Source organism: Triticum urartu, chromosome 6 (genome assembly GCF_003073215.2).
Source record: "Triticum urartu cultivar G1812 chromosome 6, Tu2.1, whole genome shotgun sequence".
In the NCBI taxonomy this organism is placed as follows: Eukaryota; Viridiplantae; Streptophyta; class Magnoliopsida; order Poales; family Poaceae; genus Triticum; species Triticum urartu.
Window position 1 is genome coordinate 566469465 of NC_053027.1, and position 21463 is coordinate 566490927.

The 21463-nt window shown below is 44.2% G+C and overlaps 4 protein-coding genes across 7 annotated transcripts; 2 read left to right on the top strand and 2 right to left on the bottom strand.

Moving 5' to 3' along the window:
* Positions 1–1155: 1155 nt before the first annotated feature.
* On the bottom strand, positions 1156–4420 carry LOC125515515 (F-box/LRR-repeat protein At3g26922-like). Of its 3 annotated transcripts, none has more exons than XR_007287045.1 (5): positions 4132–4420; positions 3176–4020; positions 2486–2642; positions 2195–2396; positions 1156–1583 (listed from the first exon to the last, which is right to left on the bottom strand). XR_007287045.1 is itself a non-coding variant. In XM_048681013.1 (5 exons), exons 2-4 carry the CDS (start codon positions 4001–4003, stop codon positions 2217–2219), a joined length of 1179 nt encoding a protein of 392 aa, XP_048536970.1. In that variant the 5' UTR covers positions 4004–4020; positions 4132–4416; the 3' UTR covers positions 1156–1583; positions 2195–2216. The 3 variants fall into 3 exon arrangements, 2 of the variants coding, with proteins under 2 accessions (XP_048536970.1, XP_048536972.1); XM_048681013.1 differs by having other exon boundaries at positions 2486–2656; positions 4132–4416; XM_048681015.1 differs by having other exon boundaries at positions 2486–2656; positions 4112–4416.
* Positions 4421–8054: 3634 nt separating this feature from the next.
* Positions 8055–11122, bottom strand: LOC125515516 (deoxyhypusine hydroxylase-B). The gene is made up of 7 exons (XM_048681016.1): positions 10878–11122; positions 9676–9809; positions 9340–9566; positions 9115–9253; positions 8710–8836; positions 8492–8610; positions 8055–8394 (listed from the first exon to the last, which is right to left on the bottom strand). Exons 1-7 carry the CDS (start codon positions 11020–11022, stop codon positions 8353–8355), a joined length of 933 nt encoding a protein of 310 aa, XP_048536973.1. The 5' UTR covers positions 11023–11122; the 3' UTR covers positions 8055–8352.
* A 156-nt stretch (positions 11123–11278) lies between these two features.
* Positions 11279–15274, top strand: LOC125515517 (bet1-like SNARE 1-1). The gene is made up of 6 exons (XM_048681017.1): positions 11279–11421; positions 11530–11576; positions 13628–13772; positions 14600–14656; positions 14744–14803; positions 14882–15274. The coding sequence occupies exons 2-6, from the start codon at positions 11563–11565 to the stop codon at positions 14969–14971; spliced, it is 366 nt and encodes a 121-aa protein (XP_048536974.1). The 5' UTR covers positions 11279–11421; positions 11530–11562; the 3' UTR covers positions 14972–15274.
* A 2907-nt stretch (positions 15275–18181) lies between these two features.
* LOC125513063 (AT-hook motif nuclear-localized protein 20-like) lies at positions 18182–19752 on the top strand. 2 transcript variants are annotated; one of them, XM_048678110.1, is made up of 3 exons: positions 18185–18277; positions 18314–18375; positions 18595–19752. In XM_048678110.1, the coding sequence occupies exon 3, from the start codon at positions 18600–18602 to the stop codon at positions 19467–19469; it is 870 nt and encodes a 289-aa protein (XP_048534067.1). In that variant the 5' UTR covers positions 18185–18277; positions 18314–18375; positions 18595–18599; the 3' UTR covers positions 19470–19752. The 2 variants fall into 2 exon arrangements, with proteins under 2 accessions (XP_048534066.1, XP_048534067.1); XM_048678109.1 differs by having other exon boundaries at positions 18182–18375.
* Positions 19753–21463: the final 1711 nt, after the last annotated feature.

Here is a 21463-nt window from a genome sequence, read left to right on the forward strand (position 1 = left end):
TGTAAGAACTTTTGTTAGAAAACAATACAAGTACCATACGTAACGCATATCTTTTTGAGTAAAAATTGTTATGATTTACTCCCTCCGTCCCATAATGTAAGACATTTTTTGACACTACACTAGTGTTAAAAAACGTCTTATATTATGGGACAGAGGGAGTATTAATTTTCACAAGCGTGATTCATAACGAAGCAACAGTACTGGCTACCAGTTGAGGCACGGAAGGTTCCTCACTTACCCATCACCCTCATTCGACATGATCGATGGAGAATCGGAGCCCAGGAAAAGCATGAGTGGCATCGCTAGTACGAGGTACTTACGTGAGGACTGCACAAAATGCCATGGTTCATTTACATCTGAAACCAAGTACGGAATAAAGGTTTGTCAATTGTAAACAAAAGTTCCGAACCTGTTAACATTGGCCACCAGTTGTTATACACAGCGCAGGCCTGAAGCAGACAGGGTTACAGAGATCTAGGCAGCGTCGAAAAAGACCGGTATTGCCAGAGCGGCAATTCTTCCCCTATGAAACACATGTCCTTGTACTACGTGATAGTGGCGTTGTTTCCTTTGATATGTTTCAGACACAGATGCTGGAATGAGTAAAAAGCGGACAATCAAAAACATTGCAGGCATAGTGAGTAAAAATACAGTATGATTATCGTGAACTAATGAATTGATAACTCCATTTGACTGAATAGCAGTCATATGATGTTTGCTGAGTAGGCATAAACAACCTCTCTAGAATAAATACTCTCCACCAGTCTAAATACTACATAGATTCTCAAGTCCATGTTTTCAGCGTACCTTGGACCAATGAATTGTTAGGTAGCTCTTGGCACTTGATTGAAACTGTGTGCAGCAAAATAAAGGGAATACATCCAGAGGATCGAATTTTGTGATCAGCATAGCATACACTCTGGGTCACCATACTGTCTGTGATTGACTAGCAGGATCGCTTGCAAAAGAAATAGATTCAAAATATTTGTCCCCAAGTCTGGTAACCGGAGACCTACATCATATCCATGAATTCAATCGTAATTCTGGTAACCAGAGACCTATACCTGCTTCCATTTAGTATTTACACCCTAAAAAAACAGCAAATATAAAGTGCAAATCTCAGCAGCAGCGCGACAAAGAGAAACATCTTCATCCTTTGGTTCAAGCAACTTCGACAGGGGTGCCTGTCTGTATTTTTAGGGTGTGGTTTTAGTTTAGTATACACATACATATGGAAACCGATCCTAGCCACAAGACAGAATTTATAGTTCTGGAATCAACCAGCGCGATCCTGGAACAACCAACACTAGACAGGGTCTCTGAAACATCATCTTGGCAGTTCAGGCCTGCCGCTGAGTTGAGGAAATGAGCATAAAGCGCGCGAGGAGGACCACAGTGACAGACACTATAACAACGTGCTCCGACTGCATCCAAGCAAGACATACATACAGCTGTTTACATGTAAGGTCATATATATGAACAGGACACGGGGAGGCGCATCCTGGGGTGGTGTGGTAGACAAAAACGCAGCAACTTCCTTCCTGGTGCGATCCAGGGACACAGAGCCAGCTCAAAATGGAAGCCTGAACAGAAAACAGAGGAAACAATGAGAACATGAGAACCCAGGTTGGAAGAAGCAGTAGATAGATGCAGAGGAAACTGTATGAGACTATGAGAGGTTATTCACTGATTGGAAGGTCATTGGACCAGCATGCCACTTGATCTAGTCATGGGAATATTGGAAGGATAGTTTGCTATTAACATGAAACTCAACACAAGGTTTAACTTTGTTAGTTCATAGGGTAGCGTAGCAATTGACCATTTACTCGATCTACAGGCAACAAAATAGCAACTCGCTAAAACTGCCCCAAACCAATCCTATTACGAAGACGAAATGGATAGACACTTGCAAAGTCTTCCTGCCTTCGGTGCTGCCTGCCTTTAGTTCGCATCTGCTAGTTTGACCAATCAAACATTTGATCCTTACTTCATACTTTCTATTATTATGACATTGTGGTGCCAGTGCCACGGATTGAAATGCATACTATTATGGTGGGTGTAGAAATGGTGAAAAACTAGTACGGAATGCTGCTTCAAACTAGGTCGGTCGGAACTATACATATCCGAGCACACTATGTACATACATATGCTGACTATGAAAGACATAATCATGAAGACTGGTTTGGTTACTTACAGTCGAACAGCAGAAGAAAGTTCTATTGGATGTCAATTTGCTCGGAAGGCACTCCATGGGCACAGAGGATCTTTAGGATACGGTCAACTATAACATCTTCCTTTGTTGAGCTGCGTATGATTTTGACTACCTTGAGATGCTTCGATAGTGGTGATTGTTCCTTTGGGTCATAGATTCCATATGTTTCCATCACATGCCATTTCTGTAGCAAACAGAAATATTTTCCTGAAGTCAGCAGGAGGTACATGGCGACTTCAAAGAAAAAACCTATCAAACTTTGAGAATATATACCTCGTGAGTTTGAAAATCAAGCAGAAGTGTCAGCGTCTCTAGAATTGGTGAGTGCTGGAGGAAGTAAACCAATCCAGTGAAATAATCAGCCACACACCATTTGTTCAGCAACAAGCATTTGAGCTTGCTAAACATGGGGCACCATTTCAAATCCATTCTGAAAATAGACAACTGGACAAAATGAAGGGGGTTAAAAACAAAACAAGTACATGATGCTTTTTGAGATACAGAAGTACTCCCTCCGTCCCATAATGTAAGACGTTTTTTTGACTCTAGTGTAGTGTCAAAAACGTCCTACATTATGGGACGGAGAGAGTACATACTTTGGAAACTTTCTGGTGGTTCTTATTTTTCATAGAAATTAAGTTAATTAAGTGTTACCAGATAATGAGATTTATATCCGAAGTTGTACTTTGCCAGTTTCTGGTCTACTCAGAAATATTGCTCACAAATTAATCTCAATCCTACATGTTCTAATAGTATACATATGGCTAAAGTATCAAGTAGAGGTATGCATATTGCCAGACAAGTACATAGAAACATCAAGATTCAAACATGTGAAACGGTGAAAACAACAATGCACATAATGAGCTTGTTCAATATGCTTGTACTGACAGATATCTGGATACAAACATAAAAGACTAGCTCATTTAAAAAAAGACAAAGGAATTAGCAAAAATGGGAGCATACCTGATCATCAGTTGTTAACTCCAGATTTGTAGCAGCAGACAAGCCTTCCAAAACCACAGGAAATCTTGCTTGCCTATCGCATCCTTCACATGGTACATCAAAACAGTAATGATACTGCTGATCAAAGGATTCAACAGATGCTGTTACCAGCGATGGCATGCTATCAAGCAACGGAGTCAGACCCTGGCATGGAGCTAGTTTCAAGCTGATGAGATTTGGGGCAGAAATACAACGGCGGGTTTTATCGTCAAAACACCCCCCTTTGATGGTAAGATGTCGTACTGACTGGCACAAGATGCTCGCAAGGATGTTACAGCCTTTCATCTCCAACACATCTAGCACCCGACAGCCCCTGAAATTCACAGAGCCTTTGAACTGCATGAAACAAAGCTCTACCCTCTTCAGGTGCGACGAGACGAGGACCAGGTTGGTTGTCAACGAACCAGCAACAACTCGCAGCGTCCGAACGTCATGCGAGAAGGCGTACCGGAGCCACGGCTTGATGCGTGTGAACGCCTCCTCGCAGTGAAACGTGTCGTATTCGGAACAGATGTCACATAGGTTCAGAGGTGTTGGGTGGCGGCGCAGCAGCAGCTCGTCGACGAACTTGCTCCTGGGCCCGCCGTCGCCCCGCGGGCCGTCCTCGAGGCGCAGGGCGGGCACGGACCTCCAGAGCGAGCGCCAGCGCCTGGCGAGCACGCACGTGCGCACGGAGTCACGCGAGGGCAGGAAAGACATCAGGTACGTCAGCAGGTCGTCCGGGAGGTCCCCGATACGGTGCTCGCCGACGGCCGCCGTGCTCCCCACCTCGTTCAGCCTCCTGGACATTTCGTCGAACAGGTTGCCTGCGCCCAAGCTGCAGAGTTCAGCTGACGTCCAGGGAAGGGAGCGGGTGCAGACGGCACACCGGAGAAGATGTGCTGCAAGAATATATACCGCCGGATGGATGGGCTCACCTCGCGCCGCCGCAAGAAGCCCTCGTGACGGAGTCAACTAGGCGAGGGAGAGCAGAAGTGGGAGCGCGATTCTTTGGGATTCTTGGGGTAGGGGGACTTGGGGGTGGCGCGCGGTGAGTTCCAAGGGGGGGTTGGGGGCGATCCGCGGCGAGCTCCGGTGTCACGGCGGTGAGGCAGCCCGGCCGGACCGACGATGAGGCGAGCTCGTTGGGCGAAGGATTCGGCGCTGCAGGCGCACAGTTGTTTTTTTAGGACGCAGGCGTGCAAAACTGCAAATGCTAAAGGGTATCGCTTTTTCCTTTTTTTTTTAAAGAAGATCATGTGGCTCCAAGGGCACACATGCCTACTGGCATCAAATACTCTCTCCGTCCGGAAATACTTGCCCGAAGTAGTGGCGGAGGCACCGCCCAGCGACCCTGGAGCCCGGGCAAGTTGCCCGGGCTCGCTGGCTCCTCGATGGCAGCGATCCTAGAGATAATAAAGGGCTAAATCTGTTCGGTAGTTGGATTTACCCGGGTAAAACAAATCTGGGCCATCGTCTCTCACATGTTCACAACCCAATAGTACAACAGTCTGCAGCTCAGGCCCAAACAACTTCTGTTTCATGAGTGCAGGACGCGAGCGAACTTGTACGATCCACAGATCGATCGCTCCAACTCTTTGTCCCTTCGTTTCTTATAGGCAGCCAGCGCACGGACTGGCAACAGAGGCCGGCGGCTGCCCTGGAGACGGCTAGAAGCAGGGCTGGCGACGAGCGGACTCCAAACACCGAGGCACTCTACCTCGTTCCTCAACCCCTCCTTCCTCTCATCTCTGAATAATTGGTCTTGTCTGGCCGGCCAGGGTTGATTCATTGATAGACCTGGGGTTTAAATTTGGGGATTTTTTGTTGGGGACAAGAGAAAAATTGTATTTGTGGGTGCTGGATACTGTAAAATCGTAGTATTTCTTTGAGATCCTCTACCAAACTATCTCGTACTTGCATCATAGTTCATACTTAGGTGCCATCTGCAGTTCTGCATATAGATTCAGATAGGATCTACAAGTATTTTTCCTTATGATGCATTGATCTTCATAATCAGTGCATATATACAAACCCTTGTATACGGACTTTTTGTCACTATTTTAGATCTAAATGATCTTATATTTCTTTCAGGAGGGAATAATACAATACAAGTAGTTGCTGCAATGTTCCGTACTATGAACTTGTTACTTGTTGTAGCTCATTTTCTTTTTTATTATGATGACTTTTCTAATGATGACCATGGAACAATAGGAGAGCAACTTCTCACTTATATAAGTCAAGTGAAAAGGCATGCTTCTTTTCCTAGTTGTGGTGATGTTCAAGGTTTGGCCATGAAGATGGTTCAAAATGAGAAACATTTGGTATTTCCATTGGTATACAAACTTATTGAGCTGGCTTTGATATTGCCGGTGTCATCGGCATCTGCTATGAGAGCTTTTTCAGCCATAAAGATTATTAAGAATAAACTGTGCAGCAAGATCAATAATATGGATATGTTACACCGAGCGGGAGTTATTCAAGTCAGTTGATGATAAGGATATCATTTGAACATTTACTGAAATGAGTTCTAGGAAAGGGCATTTTCCTCGTGATTTTCCTTAGTGCAATGTCGGTATGTTCCATTCCATTTGACCATCTCTATTCTTGCTTTTGATTTTGAATATATTCAGATCTCACAACTAAATTTGTTTTAATACAAATCCATTTTTAATCTTGTAGTGCCTTGTAGGACTTTGGCAACATGGTGAGTTTGCCTCTATGCAATGCTGGTTGTATGTCTTTCTTTTGGAAAAAAATGAACAAGTGAGAGATGCTTTTGTTATGGTGAAAGAAATGGCACAATCACGTCTGGTGACATCTGGTATGTATAGTTTTACTTTTGTTGCCAACATGACGAGTTTGTCTCTATGGAACTGGTTATGTATCTTTTGTTGTCAAGTCTCAACTTTATTTACTATATGAAACTGATATTGATATTATATATTGGTTCATTTCAAAATTACATTTTGTGTGACTATTATATTTATGTTTTCACTTGGTGGTATATTATGGTACGCATCCAAATAGCCGATTTTCGAATTCTAGATTATACACTTAGGCTCAACTTGCCCAGGCTTCAAAAAAGTTCTGGCTCCGCCCCTGGCCCGAAGAATGAATGTATCTAGATGTATTTTAGTTCTAGATACATCCATTTATATTCATTTCTACGATAAATATTTCCGGACGAAGGGAGTAATAAATAAAAAATAAAAACTTAGCTAACCTATCAGCTCATAGTTTCTACATCTAGACTCGCAAATAAACTGACACTCTTCAAAATTGTACTCAGTGAGGTTCGCCTCTTTGATCACCACCGCATTAGCTCCTCCAAACATTGGCTTCTATATCTTTGATGATCAAACTATTGTCTCGAAAAATAAGAATATGTGTTGCCATAGTCAGTTGCTAAAGGCTGAACTTCTCTGCATGCTAAAGCTTCAAAGACGGCCACATCGGTGACACCATTAAGAGTAATAGATGAGATCAGAGATCTCATGTATGTTTTGTTTTGATCCTGACACACAGCAGCAACAACTCCTCGTCCGCCCTGAATATTGACTACGTCATCTGCATTAATCTTTAGGGAGCCGAGCGGCGGAGGGGACCAAGGTAATCGCCCTGCCGCACGGGCACTTGCAACAGAATTCGGTTTTCGTTTCGAGAGTTGGCCAAGGTTACTGATGAAACTTTGGATAAACATATAGGTAGACATGGGCGGCTGGAAATGTACAAAAATCATTTTCATATACATGTTGACCTTTTTTAATACACGTTGAACATTTTTCGTATATAGGTTGAACATTTTTAAGATACACGTTGAACATTTTTTTAAAACACACGATGAATGTTTATATGAGGACATGTTGAACATTTTTTGTCAAATGCACATTGATTTTTTTCCTAATACAGAGTGAACATTTTTAAACACAAGTTTAATATTTTCCACAAATTCGTACATTTTTTACAAATGAGCGAACAATTTCCTAAGGGGTTATGAGCATTTTTTAAATGGCACAAGCATTTTAGACATGTTATAAAAAATTCAAAAATATGTGCCAACAATTTTATATTTGATGACTATTTTTAAAAATGTCATGGACATATTTTAAATGTGTGAACATTGTTTTAATGTTATAAACAAATTTTCTTGGTACGAACAGTGTTTACAAATTATGCGAACATTTCTTACATTTTCATGAACATATGTTTAAACATGTGGACATTTATAAATGATGTGAACATTTTTTGAATGGTATGAACAATTGCGCGAACAAATTTTTACATCTCATAAAAAATGTGTGCTTAAATAATTTATCTAATGTAGTTTTTTGAAATATATATATTTACAATATTTCGAAATGGAAACAAAAGTAAAGAACGGGGAAATAATCAAACGAACTAACAATAGACCCTCCTTGAGGCAAGGCGGGTGTTTGTATCGCAATAAGCCAGACACGGAAACGACCTTGCAGGGGGCGCCTTTGTTCGTCTCTCTTGCTTTGATCGATCGGTTGGTCGGACCGAGACCGACTAGCACGTGCCAAAATGATCAAGGCACGGTTTTTCCTTAAACCGAGGCAATGCCAGAAGAGATGTGGATTACTCCCAAAGCATGAACCCTATAGTTTGTAAAGTTTGACTTAGGATAAAGCTGATATAAATGAAAACAGAAGAGGTATACTTGATTTGGTGTCGATAGTTCGTGCTTCTCTTGTCATATCTACTTCCTCCGTTCCAAATTACTCGCCAGAGAAATGGATGTATCTAGAACTAAAATACATCTAGATACATCCATACCTGTGACAAGTAATTCGGAATGGAGAGAGTATATCCATCGTCTTCTGTGACAGTGTGATAGTTGAAGGTATGCATACAAACCCAGTGTTTCACACCATGACAGAAGATATGCACAATCCACAGGCAAACAAATTCGTCAAAGTATCAGTTTCTGTTTTCACGAGGCATGCGTACATGATATTCTCATCAGAGAGCAATTCACAGTGGTATCTTTCGCCGTTTTGCTATCCCGGTGTCAAGCAAGAACACCCAAAAAAGAATGGGAAAAGGGCGACGACACTTCATTCAGACATCATGTCCACCACTACACCGAACCGTCGACTCTGACAGGTCCATCAAAGTGTATATCTGAAGCTGGCTCAGGACTCCTGCTGCACCTGAGGAGTCTGGAGGAACAGAAACTGCATAAAAAAAGGTACACATGTTAATATTTACGGCAAAAAGTGACCGGTGTGCATAAATATTCGCGTTGATCTGGGCCAGGTGTGTGTGTGTTACCTCGAACGACTTCCCTGATCTCTCGTACTCGAGCATGCTGAGGGCTACTTCACAGCTTTGGGAGACGATGGGCTCGGGGTCCTTGGAAAATTCCTCCAGAAGCGCAATGCTTTCTTGATCTAACAGCAACAGCATCACCAGTGTCAGGAAACCCTGAAACATATGTGGATCGACTGGAGAAGTACCAGAGTTCTGGCAAGTTATGCGGTGTTAGTTACCTGCAATTGAACCAAGGGCCTCAGCAGCTTCATGTCTGACCATCGGGTGCTCATTGACGTTCTTCAGCACACCAGAAAGTGCATCTGAAGCAGCCTTATTTTGCAGCTGACCTAATACATAAGCGACCTGCAGAATAGTAGAAGAAAACATATTATGCTGCAGAAAACAGTAGGCACTAAAACAGCAAGAATATTATAAAATGGTTATGTTACAGAGAATAATTTATCAGTAATCCTAGTTATCAGAAATGCAAGAAGATGCAGGCCGAACTTTTGGTTTTGGTTTATTCATCTCTGTTCTTTAGCATGACAATTGGCTTTATTAATTTAAATGAAGATACCATCTTTCATAATTTATGCTTGTGGTAAAACAGCAAACAGAAAATCGTAAAAGTTCAAGCAAACCTCGTGGCGCAGAAGAGCACTTTTCACACCTAGAGATTCAATGATAGCAGAAACAGCATAATCTCCGCCATCATTCCTAAGTGCAAAAAGAGCTGCATAACGTTCATACATCTTTTCTTGCTCGTTGAGGAGAAGCTCCCTGAAAAGTATCCACCATGCTAGTAATATCAAGATGATGCATACTAGATACAGAAAAAACATTTAGAACTGTCTTGAAAGACACACCTTAGTTGTTCTACTGAAAGTCCTTGCTTGGCAGGCAGTGCTGGATCAACTGATAGATAAGGCGAAATTGTTGTGCTTTCAGCGCCACTAGCATTCTTCTGCCCTTCTATCCGTCTAAGAGCCAACTCGCATGTTTCTTGCACCTCCACGGCAGGATCAGCTGCTAAACTCTCTTTTAACAGGGAAATGCTCTTTTCCAGGCCAATAGCTCCAAGGGCTTCAGCAGCCTGATCAATAAACATATTGCGCTTCTCAAATGGATAGCAAGGTACTAGAAAGGGCAGATAACATCAACAGAAAGGGCAGATAACATCAACTTCTGCGATGGTGAACTACCTCATGGCGGACAATTGGATGCAATGAAAGATCCTTGAGAACTCCCTCTAATGCAGGGATAGCTTCAGCATCCTGCATTTGTCCAAGCGCAAATGCAGCCTCATGGGCAAGCAAGTTAGAGGGATCCCTTGCAGCTGAGCATTCAAGAAAATACATCAGATTTTCTAAACCATTTCTTTCGGGCACATAATTTTCAGTAATAGATTAAACAAAAACCAGTAGAATTTTAGATCTAGGAGCTTCATCAGTAGGATCTGCTACTAACAGCAGATCTGAAGTAAAATACCATATAATTTCAAAACTAAGCAAAGTGAACAAGGAAATCCTAATGGAATATCATCTAGAGAGAAGCCCAGAAAAAAGTGTTGGACACCAGAACTTTGAGCAATTCATAATGTATACATGTCGACAGATGAATAATCTGGAGATAGAGAAACAGAAAAAAGAAAGTGTTCGGCACCAGAACTTTGAGCAATTCATCATGTATACATGTCGACAGATGAATAATCTGGAAACAGAGAAACATACACAGGCAAGGGGACAGGCAACGATCCTAGGATCACTAGTGCATACAAGGTGCTAGCATCCCAACTTTCTTAGAGATATCCATCCGCACGAATCACTGGCACAAGCAGATAATAAACACACAGAACCACACCCGATTCCAGGCATACTGAGCAGGGCCAACCGAAACCAGCAACATTTAACAGTGTGAGAGGACTTTCATAAACTAACTGGATACACTCGAAACTAAACTAAATGGATGTAAGGCGCCAAAACCGCCCAGCTAGACAACTGAAGCATCAGATTCCGTGGAGGGCAATCCAAGCTCAACCTATTATCAGCACGGAATCAACTGCTTCAGGCTCTTGAGATCTATGGCTCAGTCAGGGGCGAGGAAGCTATTATAACAGATTGAAGTTCTCTAGGTAGCTATAGCTGAACTGGGCAAAGAAGAAGGCAAGTATGCTGAGTAAGTTTCAGGTTATCAGCAATCCCAGCAGGAAACCAGTCAGGCTCAATCAGGCCAGGGATCCCAATTAATATTCCTTTGAACTGGCAGCTGAAACTAAGCAAGCATCAAGAGCTGCTGCTAGAGCAAGTTTCTTTCTAGTCTTCCCTGAAGCATGACCTATGAAAGCCGCTACCCGCAGCATCAAATTAAAGCTGGAGTACTTATAATCGACGGGGAGGGGAGGCACCTTGGAGGAGCGCGTGGCGGGGGCCGTCGCCGCGGAGGTTGCGGAGGGAGAAGAGCGCGCGGAAGCGCTCCGCGATGGGCTGCGCCGCGTCCAGCAGCCGCTCGCACAGGAACCGCTCCGTCTCCGCCGACGACTCGAACCCCATCGGCCCCTCCGCACGACCGTCGGCAACGCGCTCACGCTGCTGCTCACTCCCCCGGCGGCGGCGGCGGTAAGAGAAGAGAAGAGGAACTGGAAAGAAAGAAAGAGGAAAGAAGAATGTGCGCGTTAGCTCTACGCAGTCCCGCGCGATCCTGGCCGTCCGATCGGGGCGGGACACGTCACCGCCCCCATCCGGAGGCCGCCACGTGCGCCGAGCAACCTGCCGTCGCTGCCAGCGGGCCCCACCTCGCCCGGGCCCGCGTGGCAGTTACGAGCTACCACTATACCGCCTCCCTCTTCCTCCTCCCCCCCGTGCCATTCCCCCACCTCCTCCTCCCCCGACGCCGACGCCAGCCACCGATCCGGCGCGAAATCGAGAGGCACAGCCGCCGGAGATCCGCGGGTACCCCGAATCTACCTACCTCTGTGTTTTTTCCGGAATTTTCCCCTTTGTTTTCGGCGCCCCTGTGGCCGGGTCTCTGATCGCTGGCGGTGCTGGGTTCTTCTGCAGGGGGCGTGGAGGGAGCCGAGCCGAGCCGCGACCATGAACGCGAGGGGGTAGGCTCTGCACTGCTTGGTCATTTCATTGTGCCCTTTCGAATTTTGGGGCGGCTGATTAGGGGCGGGGGTTAGGGTTCACGAGGGCGGGCGAGATTCGTCGCCGGGGACGGGCCTCACTCCATTCGCTGCTGCCCGTGCCCTCGCAATGATTGTGAGATGCCGCGGCATGTGGAGTTCCCGTGCGATTAATGGGATTGGCAGTGTGATGCGTGCTGTCCGTTTGTGAACTAGGGAGATTGGGGTGATCTGTTACTCTAGTTATTATGTTGCTGAACCCCGTGTTATGGTTCAACGGTGTAGAGTTTCAATGAGTTGGTTAGGTTGCTGGGAATGGCGGTACGCTTTGGTGAACTCGATGAGGGCATGGTGATACTCTTTCCAGCCGACTAGCTGCGAGATTCATAAACAGGGGCCTTTTCTGACTGAGTGGCTCCGGTGGTCGCTTGCGTTCGTATTGTCATGATGCGGTGCTGTGATATGAATTCACATGCGTGTTCTGAAATGGATGCACTGATGCTCTCCTAAGGACCTTACGATTAAGGTGATCCGTCAATGCAGTCTTGTTGTCGAGTCTTGCCTTCTATTTAAGAGTTTGCATTTCAGTAAATTGGTTAGGTCGCCGGGAATGGCAGTATGCTGTGGTGAATCAGATGGGGTTCCTGGCGATACTCTTGCTAGCTGGCTAGTTAGTACTGATACCTAAGTGTTCTAGTTAATCCTGTACTTATTTGTCTCTTAGAGGTGTCTGTAGCCTGCCCGATAACTTATTCTCAATAATTGGAACCAGATCTATGTGTTTTCGCTGATCAGCTTCGGTTATTGCCTTGACACATTTGTTTTGAATTTCAAAATGAATATGCTCAAAGTGTTGCGACTGGTTCCTCTGTTGAAGATCTGAATCCTTTTTTGTGATATAGAATTACTCAATCCTGCACCTGTTTTGTCAAAGAATTACTTAATCTTGCACAGGACAGTGCCAATTTTTTCCATTTCCACCAAATTTGCAATAGATGCTCCACTTCTTACACTGCCATGTGCCATCATCTCGCTGTTCGTTTGTCCACTCTAGTTGAACGGAGATGCATATCTGCTTAGTAGACAAGGTGACATACTGACATGGCATTGATCTTACCCTCCCATCAGATCAATGAACTAAGAACCTGGACTCTTGGAAGCTACTGTTTGAACATGATAGGCTATAGCGGAATAAATTGCAATATTATGTATTCTTGCATTTCATACTTATTACGAACTCTTATGATAGGGCATGAAGATAGCATGTTCTGTTAGTATGATAGACTCTCAGTCTGATAGCATGGATCTTGCTCTGTTTTTTTTCTACTTGGGTAATAGGCATCCCAATGTTGATCCAACATGAATTTGAAGGCAGCTAAATGGAACAAATGAGCAAAATATTGAATGAAACATAGGATGTTGGGAGAGAAATTAAGGTGGGCCGATATTCTATTTAGCTGTGAAGACTGAACTTGGTGCCAAACATTGGCGACGCGAAGTAAACGCACCAGCCTGCCTGTTGTGGCACTATATATAGTAAATAACCTAACAAGAAATCTGCTAACACAAACAACTTCTATCAATTCCAAGTGTTTATAGCACATCTCATGTCTTTCACTCTGTCTCCGGGTGTAAGTTGTACTGTAACATCTATATCCTTTGACAGCTTTATGAGTAGACATCCTTATAAATAGGAACAAGGGCACATTGTGTTGTACATATTTTTAGTCTGACCATTATCAAAAGTTTGGTGATGGGTGCTCTGTCCTCACATTGATTTAACATACAGTTATGTAAAGTTTCTTTATCTGATTAAGTGCCCTCCCCTTCAATACATTTGTTGTAGGTGATGATGTGTTCAGAATTTATTGACTTTCGAATTTAAAGAAAAAAATATAAACATTGGTCCTTTTCATATGCGAAGTAATTTAGTTTGCGTATGCATTTCTGTGTTTCTTTTGGACTTTATGTTTTCTGTGCACTTGTCAAATCTGTATGCATTCTTATATAACTATTCTCTGCACTTTTGATAGCTACCGAAGCACCAGAACTGCTCTTTTTGATGGCATTGAAGAAGGTGGAATCCGATCATCAGCTTATTCTTCACATGAGATAGATGAACATGAGAATGAGCGAGCTATGGATGGATTGCAAGATCGAGTCAGCATTCTCAAGAGGGTGAGTGCCACATAATAATTGAATATCTGAATGCTCTATCTTCGTTTTATGTAAAGAGTTGGTGTATTCACATATTGATTATGCTTGTTTATCTTTTAGTTGTATTGCTTAGCTAAGATCGTAAGAAGATATTTGTAGCACTTTCTAAAAAGGAACATCTTTTTCTCGCAAAACTAAGAGATAAACAACTTTAGGAATTGCAACTTTATAGACAATACTAATCTAGACTGGTATCCATGGTAACCATGTGCGTTCCTGGACCATTTAGTTTGAATAGCCAGTGAGGAATTAAGCATTGATTTTCGGCATGAGTTCCCCCCCTTAAAATTGCTAGATGAGAAGGAATCTTAAGTTAACGGCTTTTCTGAATTGTAATATACTATTTGGTTGAACTGATGCAATTTGACCAGCCTCCTCATATAATATGTATTGGATCAACTCCTTTTGAGTGTGGGGATACATTTGGCTCTGCTTTGTAACCTAGTGAATGAATGAGCTGTTGACGGAATCTTTTGTTGTTCGATGAGCTACTGGGAGTAGCCTGCAAAGTAAAAGGCGTGAGGAACGTTTGGGCCCAGAGCGTGGGATGATTCTTGTCTAACTGTTGGTGTTCTCAGTCTGAATTTTGCTTGTGAGACTCAATGTGGGCAATTAGGCATGGCCAGCAGCTTTAAGTAGTAGAGTTGTTGAAGGTTCAGTTCTCAAATGACAAATGAAATGAGTAGCAGTCGCTTCCGTAGTTCTTGATGTTCTGCTCAAATGTGTGTATCTGCCTGCTGGCAGCCTTTCCAGCTTGAGGATTACTGAAGCTGTTTACCATTCTGTAGATATCAGGTGATATAAATGAAGAGGTGGAGGCTCATAACCGGATGCTGGACAGAATGGTATGTTGTATCTACTCTGAACCTTTTCCTCATTCAAAGATCTGAATCTACTGCTGCTGCTATCTTACCATGACATACCTTATTCAGGGGAATGACATGGATTCATCAAGGGGGTTTCTCTCTGGAACAGTGGACAAATTCAAGACAGTAAGCGGCCGGATTAACCAACTCGCCATGCATCTTCTCGTATTCTCCTGAGACTGACTCATGTCTTCCTGAACGTAGGTGTTTGAGACCAAGTCGAGCAGGAGGATGGGGACACTCGTGGCGTCATTCGTCGCGCTCTTCATGCTAGTGTACTACCTGACCAGGTAGAAGGTTCCTTGGGTTGCATCCTCTTCCCACCTCAGGCTATGTGTGGAGTGGGGGTGCCCAAGAACATGCTGAAAATGGTTGCGCCGGTCGATCTACATGTCGTATGTACTTAATCTCATGTCGTATGTACTTAATCTGTCAAAAGTATGTCGATCCGAGTGTCGCTAGTTTGCACCGTGTGTGGATTACAACCCTTTACTTCTTTTTTTGCTCTGGTGATGTGTAAGTAATTACAGAATATGGAGTCAACTCTTTGCCTGTTTGCACTGTCATGCTATATGTATGATAACTACTAGTAGTATACTTGGAATGCTTGCTACTACAAGTTCATTATTTTCCCCCCGGGGTTCTGATTACCAGTAGACAGGAGTTTACTTGAACGCTTATGTGGGGTAGCCGCGAGCGCGACACGCGTCCCGCCCGCGGCCATAGGTACAAGTCCAAAACCGAAATAACAATGCAGCTGCTGCATTGTGTAAGCATAGTTTTTAGATCAAGACTTGAGGTCAGCGGGTGGTTTAGTCGCGCGATTAACAACTGGCGCAGCGCAATTATTGAGGCGAAGATGCCCTAATCGTGTGGGAACAGACGCCGGACACCTGTCATTACCATAGATAATTGCACGCAGCAGCCAATCTTAATCAGATGCATGACCCTCATTTCTTTACCAGTGGCACCAGATACATGCATGTGAACAACCCTTAATCTACTACTGCCTGCTGTGGATGCAGCTCATTAGTGCCCGATTTGCATTTGTAATTGTTAGGGATGTGTTAGATATGTCATGCACACCACCCCATTCAAAGTTTGACAAAGCTTAGGTTATCCATCCCTGGGGGATGTGCCACCATCCTAATTGATTACTGGGCAGTGCTTTGTGGAAAGAAGGAAAAAAAGGGATTAGGGGTTTGCATGCTTAATTAACTGGTTGCATTTGGCTTTTGCCCTGTCCTTTTCCTTTTGAGATTGGAGTGGGGTGGAGGCATATGAGCATGGCAGGATCTTTACTGTACTTTGCATATCTTGTATATCTATATATGTATTTGATGCATCTCATGCATGGACCACATGAGTTAGGCGTGCATCTCTATGATTTTCCTCTCTCCCCATATCAGCTGCGGGTTGCTTGGACATGCTAGGCCGTGTAATTAATCAAATGTAATTTCTGCAGCTAGTATATTTACTTAAAAAGTTTTTTTTTCAAATAAACATAACATGAAGATTTGCTTATGCTGTGAAAGTATTGCTGGAATGACTTGGGCTTACACTGAGAATTTCTAGAGCATGTTGTTATCACCGGGTACATCTTATCTAACCAAGATCACAATGATTAATTTCATGAAATATGTTGTGATTAATTGGAATCTTCTGTCATGAAGTTCACCGATTAGTTAAAGCACGTATATATTTCAGCATCGCCGGACATCATCATCTGTTTGTTGGCATACAGAGAGATCTAACATAAAAAGCATACACGGTTTTTATACGTTGCCATGATTAGTTAAAGCCTGCCTACCTGTAGGTAGCTTCAAAAATCTCATTACTCTGCCAGCCTGAAGTACCCTTTGTATATCCTGCCTACCTGAGTACTGAAACGTTGAATAGGCACTTAATTAGCTCTAGGCCTCAACAACATATTTGGCAATAAATTCCATGACATTTCTGTTGCCATTGGAGCAACCATGTATATACAGATATACTAAACTCATGTTGGAATAAGTGACCAGTAGTTGAAGTCCTTGACTACTCTATGCATATATGTAGGACATGTTTAATTAAGAGTTCCAAGTACTAGTTGAAGATGTTCTTCATGAGTATGTCATCTGATTGATTACTTTGTCTCCAACTAACTGGAAACATCAAACGTAGAAAAACTTGTACACATTATTGTAGAATGATTCCTTTTTGTGCTTCATACATTAATGCATAATGGTATTCTTGTCATTAGTTGACAACGACAAGAAAGGGTATCAACAATTGCAACTAATCTACTCTGTGAAGCTTCTCTTAACAATATGAGAAGTCAATAACTGACGCCTAAATAAATATGTCCACGATTGGCAAAGTGCACACATATATCCCGCTATAAAATCCAAACTATAACCTAAGATTTGTACCTAGTTAATTAACAGATTAGAAGCAACTTGTCAGTGGATTATCGGAACATATGTGCAATGCACTGGAATTTTTTTCAGAGGTCAAATTTATTTATTTTCTTCGGAAACAAATTTTAGGTTGACGATTATACGGTTTCATCTTGACACTGCAAACGACAATTGTCAATTTAATCAATTCATGTGAAGAAATATATCACTTAATATGGACCCAGGGAAGAAATATGTTAATTAAATCAGTTTGGCTGCAAGTGAGGCTGGTTTTGTTTAGTTGGGATGTCGGGAGCTTTGTGAAAAGGACATGTACCGTACATGCACCCCACCAGCCACCCCAACACACACAAAAACCCTAATACCCAACTAGACACATACTTCCATCTAGCACAGTCCTAATTACCATCCATAATACCAGAAGAAAAAAACACTATGCCCACCCCACCCTTATCATGTACCATCCCATTTCAGGACAAACCAAACCTACAAGTTAAAGTAGTATGGTGGTAGGAAGCCGAAAATGTCGCACCCGATTAAAATTTATTGGGGACGATGGGTAAACTGGCCATTTCAGATGAGAGCGCTACCTGCTGCGGATCGACCTGTTAGATTCTTACTCGTCACAACTTACACATATTAACAATTAGTGGACATGCCCAGTTCTCTCAGCCACGAATAAAGGAGGGAGAAACTTTAGGGATTATTTTTCACGCCTACCGAACGGCGCACCGCCACCTCGATAGGGGACCAGTCCAAGTGTGCGATATAGAAGAGTTTATGTGGAGTAAAGAAACGAATAGGGACCGGCTTGCTTGTATGAATAAAAAAAGCCCTACTCTAGAGTGAAAATTTAACGTGTACCGGGGGATTTGAATATAGCTCGCGATTTGAATTCACATGGGCAATGCAATAGGGGACCAATGGCCAGCCAGATCAAAGCAAAATCCGAAAAAACCCCTTAGGAGCAGCATGCATGGGGGGTGGTGGGGGTGAGCTTAGAAGGGTGCACCTTGGATAAAAGCCTCCCTGCTTAATTAATTATTGTTGATTAGTTTATAGTGGCACCCAAAGTCTCTCCCCAGCCTCCATCAACCCTCTTTCTCCTCCTCCTTTCTTATACCCACTTGCATGCCTCCTCCTCCTCTACACACTTCAGAGAAAGCCACAGCTCCCCAATGCTTCTCTAGCTAGCCCATTATCTCATTATCTCTCTCTCTCTCTCTCTCTCTCTCTCTCTCTCTCTAGCTAGCTAGATCACAGGTGCAACTTGGTCTCCTAGCTAGATTCATCTTCAAGGTATGCAAATTGAATATCTGCTCATGCTTGTGCATTAGATCTCCCCAAATATTTGTATCCATACAAAAATCTCTTCTCCCTTTCTGCCCTTTTCTTATTGTGAGAGGAGAGGATAGACAAATTCATCTTGTTGTTTTTCTTATGATCTACTTGTATTTGTTGCACTATGAAGGAAGCTTACATGATCTGTGTGCTTGTGCTTGCATGTGGTGACCGAAGACTTCATGGCGAACCGGTGGTGGGACGGCCATTTGGGGCTGCCGGGCGTGGCGCCGGAGCAGCCGTCCGGCTCGTCGGGCCCCAAGGTCGAGTCGCTCGCCCTCGTCGTCAAAGACCCTGAGACCAGCCCGACGTCCGGTGGCGGCGAGCACGCGGACGAGAACAAGGAGACTGTCGGTGGCGGCGAGCCGCGCGATCTGGGCGCGGTGGTGCCCGCCCCGAACCGGCGGCCCCGGGGCCGGCCGCCGGGGTCCAAGAACAAGCCGAAGCCGCCCATCTTCGTGACGCGCGACAGCCCCAACGCGCTGCGCAGCCACGTGATGGAGGTGGCCGGCGGCGCCGACGTGTGCGACGCCATCGCACAGTTCTCGCGCCGCCGGCAGCGCGGCGTGTGCGTGCTCAGCGGTGCCGGGACCGTGGCCAACGTGGCGCTGCGCCAGCCGTCGGCCCCCGGCGGCGCCGTGGTGGCCCTCCACGGCCGCTTCGAGATCCTCTCGCTTACCGGGACCTTCCTCCCGGGGCCCGCGCCTCCGGGGTCCACGGGGCTCACCGTGTACCTGGCCGGCGGGCAGGGGCAGGTGGTGGGCGGCAGCGTGGTGGGCTCGCTCGTCGCCGCGGGCCCCGTCATGGTGATCGCGTCCACGTTCGCCAACGCCACCTACGAGCGCCTGCCGCTGGAGGACGAGGACGAGGGCTCGGGCCCGCCGATGGCGCACGACCCGCTCATGGCCGGCGGCGTCCACGTCCACGGGCACGGGCACGGGATGCCCGACCCGTCGGCGATGCCGATGTTCAACATGCCACCAAACAATGGGCATCTCGGCGGCGGCGGCGACGGGTTCCCATGGGCGCCGCACTCTCGCGCTCCCTACTGATGGCGCGGCAATGGCGAAATGGCGTGGTGCAATGCTGCATGGTTACTGTTCCATTGGAGTCACTTGGCGCCATTAGCTAGGTTAGTACATATGACGATCCAAGCTATCTAGTGGTGATTAATTAGAGCGAATTCGTACTGCTACTTAGTTTCTTATATGTTGTTATGGTCAAATAATTTTCTAATTTGCTGCTGTGTGTTTATTGTTGTCTACTGAATTATCAACTGAGCTAGAGATATAGCTAGCTCTGGTCAATTCATGCAATGTGTTTGGTTCTGCTTAATTTCTCCAAATGGTCAGAGGTGATGAACTTCAAAATTCAGATTTGTTTGTTCTCTTGTTTGGATTTGTTTACTGCTACTTGTTCTAGTCCCTAGCATGTGATTGTTGCTAAGTTATTCCCAAGGAACACACGCATTCATACATGCATGATAGTAACCAGTATATAGCACAACACTTTTAGTACTGTAGCTAGTTTGTTGATCAAGTATAGTTAGTAAGTAGCTTGGTGTCAGACTATCAGTTGGTCCCTGATCTCTCATGATGTTTCGATCCAGTGCAAGCTCTTTTCAATGGTCCCCCATGTTTTTTTAGTTTGAACTTAATTTGATTGGATACCGCGACGAATGTGAAGGTGCATCTGTAGCTCATTGGCGGTGGCAATGGAGATCCATAGCACAAGTGGCAATGACATGCGCATGCATGGTTACTGTTCCATTGGATCAGAGAAGATAGCCCGATGTGCGGATTTTCGCACGCGATTAGCTAGGTTAGTACCTATGATTGATGATCAGATGATGATTAATTAGGCTCATGCATAGTCGTGCCCCGTTGTTATGGTGAAACAGAAAATTAGTGGAATGTTTATGTGTTCATTAATCATTTACTTAGTTAGCTGAGCTAGACAACTATAGATCGATCATATTGGAAAATAACTGTAGATATAGCTATCTCAGTCGGATCAATTTCATGCACTTCATGTTCGGTTCCTCGTTTGTCGATCCATATATATATGCTTAGTTTCTCTAAATGGTTAGGGGTGATGAACTGCAAAATTCAGAGCAAACTTTTGCTTGTTCTCTTATTTGGATGTGCTTCTTGTTACTTGTGCTGGTCTCTAGCATATGGTTGTTGCTGAATTATCCAAAACACCAGCATTTATATGTGCATAATGTTACTATATAACACAACACTGTTAGTGCAGTTAGTTTGTTGATGATCTAGTCTAGTTAGTAAGTAGCTTGGCGTCAATTGGTCCCAGCTCTCCCACACTATCTCTGAATGCTAGCTCTCTATATTGGTCCCCCATGTTTCCGGATTTGAACTTAATTTGCTTGGATACCGCAACGAAGGTCAAGGTCAACTAGCCAAGAAAATCGATCTCTAGCAGCTGTGCATCTCACTTCTGCAGCTCAGCCGCGATGTGGCTATGGCATGTGTGTGCGTGGTTACTTTTCCGTTGCATTGGAGGAGATAATCTGATCGTGCCATAAGCTAGGTTACTACATATATATCCATGATCAAGTGTGAATTAAGTAGGCTCTTGCGTACTCGTGCTACTTTGTTATGGTGAAATGATAAGCGAAAATGTTTGTGTGTTAGTAAGTGTGTGCTTAATTAATTTAGTTGGCTAGATAGAGATCGGTCATATTGCTAGCTCAGATCAGTTCATGCATGAAATGTTTGGCTCCTGAACTACCATGATTCATGTTGAGCTGATTTCTAGGTGTTCAATTTTTTTTTCTCTACTATGGGGCAAGTGCAGTTCAGACTTAACTGTGTTAAGTCTCTCCTCCCTCGTCCCTTTCTTTGAATCTGTTTCCTACAAACATGTGTTTGTGATTATATATAACTAGGTTATTGCTCGGGAGTCACGTCCATACATACATGCTAATTAGCAAAACAGATGATTTTAGTGAAGAACATTTCTCTGACCCTTCCATAGTAAAAATTAAGTAGCTTGGCTCCGGCCCCAGATCTGAGACTGTCTCGAG

What these genes read in the sequence shown, in the direction of transcription:
- LOC125515515 (XM_048681013.1), bottom strand. Translation starts at nt 4,003, where the DNA reads ATGTCCAGGAGGCTGAACGAGGTGGGGAGCACGGCGGCCGTCGGCGAG. An exon ending in AGTTAACAACTGATGATCAG is followed by an intron (nt 2,657 to 3,175) that starts GTATGCTCCCAT and finishes CATTTTGTCCAG; the next exon opens with TTGTCTATTTTCAGAATGGA. An exon ending in TTGATTTTCAAACTCACGAG is followed by an intron (nt 2,397 to 2,485) that starts GTATATATTCTC and finishes TGTTTGCTACAG; the next exon opens with AAATGGCATGTGATGGAAAC.
- LOC125515516 (XM_048681016.1), bottom strand. Translation starts at nt 11,022, where the DNA reads ATGGGGTTCGAGTCGTCGGCGGAGACGGAGCGGTTCCTGTGCGAGCGG. An exon ending in CCGCCACGCGCTCCTCCAAG is followed by an intron (nt 9,810 to 10,877) that starts GTGCCTCCCCTC and finishes TTGAATGCTCAG; the next exon opens with CTGCAAGGGATCCCTCTAAC. An exon ending in GTGCTCTTCTGCGCCACGAG is followed by an intron (nt 8,837 to 9,114) that starts GTTTGCTTGAAC and finishes ACTATTCTGCAG; the next exon opens with GTCGCTTATGTATTAGGTCA.
- LOC125515517 (XM_048681017.1), top strand. An exon ending in GAGTCAGCATTCTCAAGAGG is followed by an intron (nt 13,773 to 14,599) that starts GTGAGTGCCACA and finishes ACCATTCTGTAG; the next exon opens with ATATCAGGTGATATAAATGA. An exon ending in CAGTGGACAAATTCAAGACA is followed by an intron (nt 14,804 to 14,881) that starts GTAAGCGGCCGG and finishes TCCTGAACGTAG; the next exon opens with GTGTTTGAGACCAAGTCGAG.
- LOC125513063 (XM_048678109.1), top strand. Translation starts at nt 18,600, where the DNA reads ATGGCGAACCGGTGGTGGGACGGCCATTTGGGGCTGCCGGGCGTGGCG.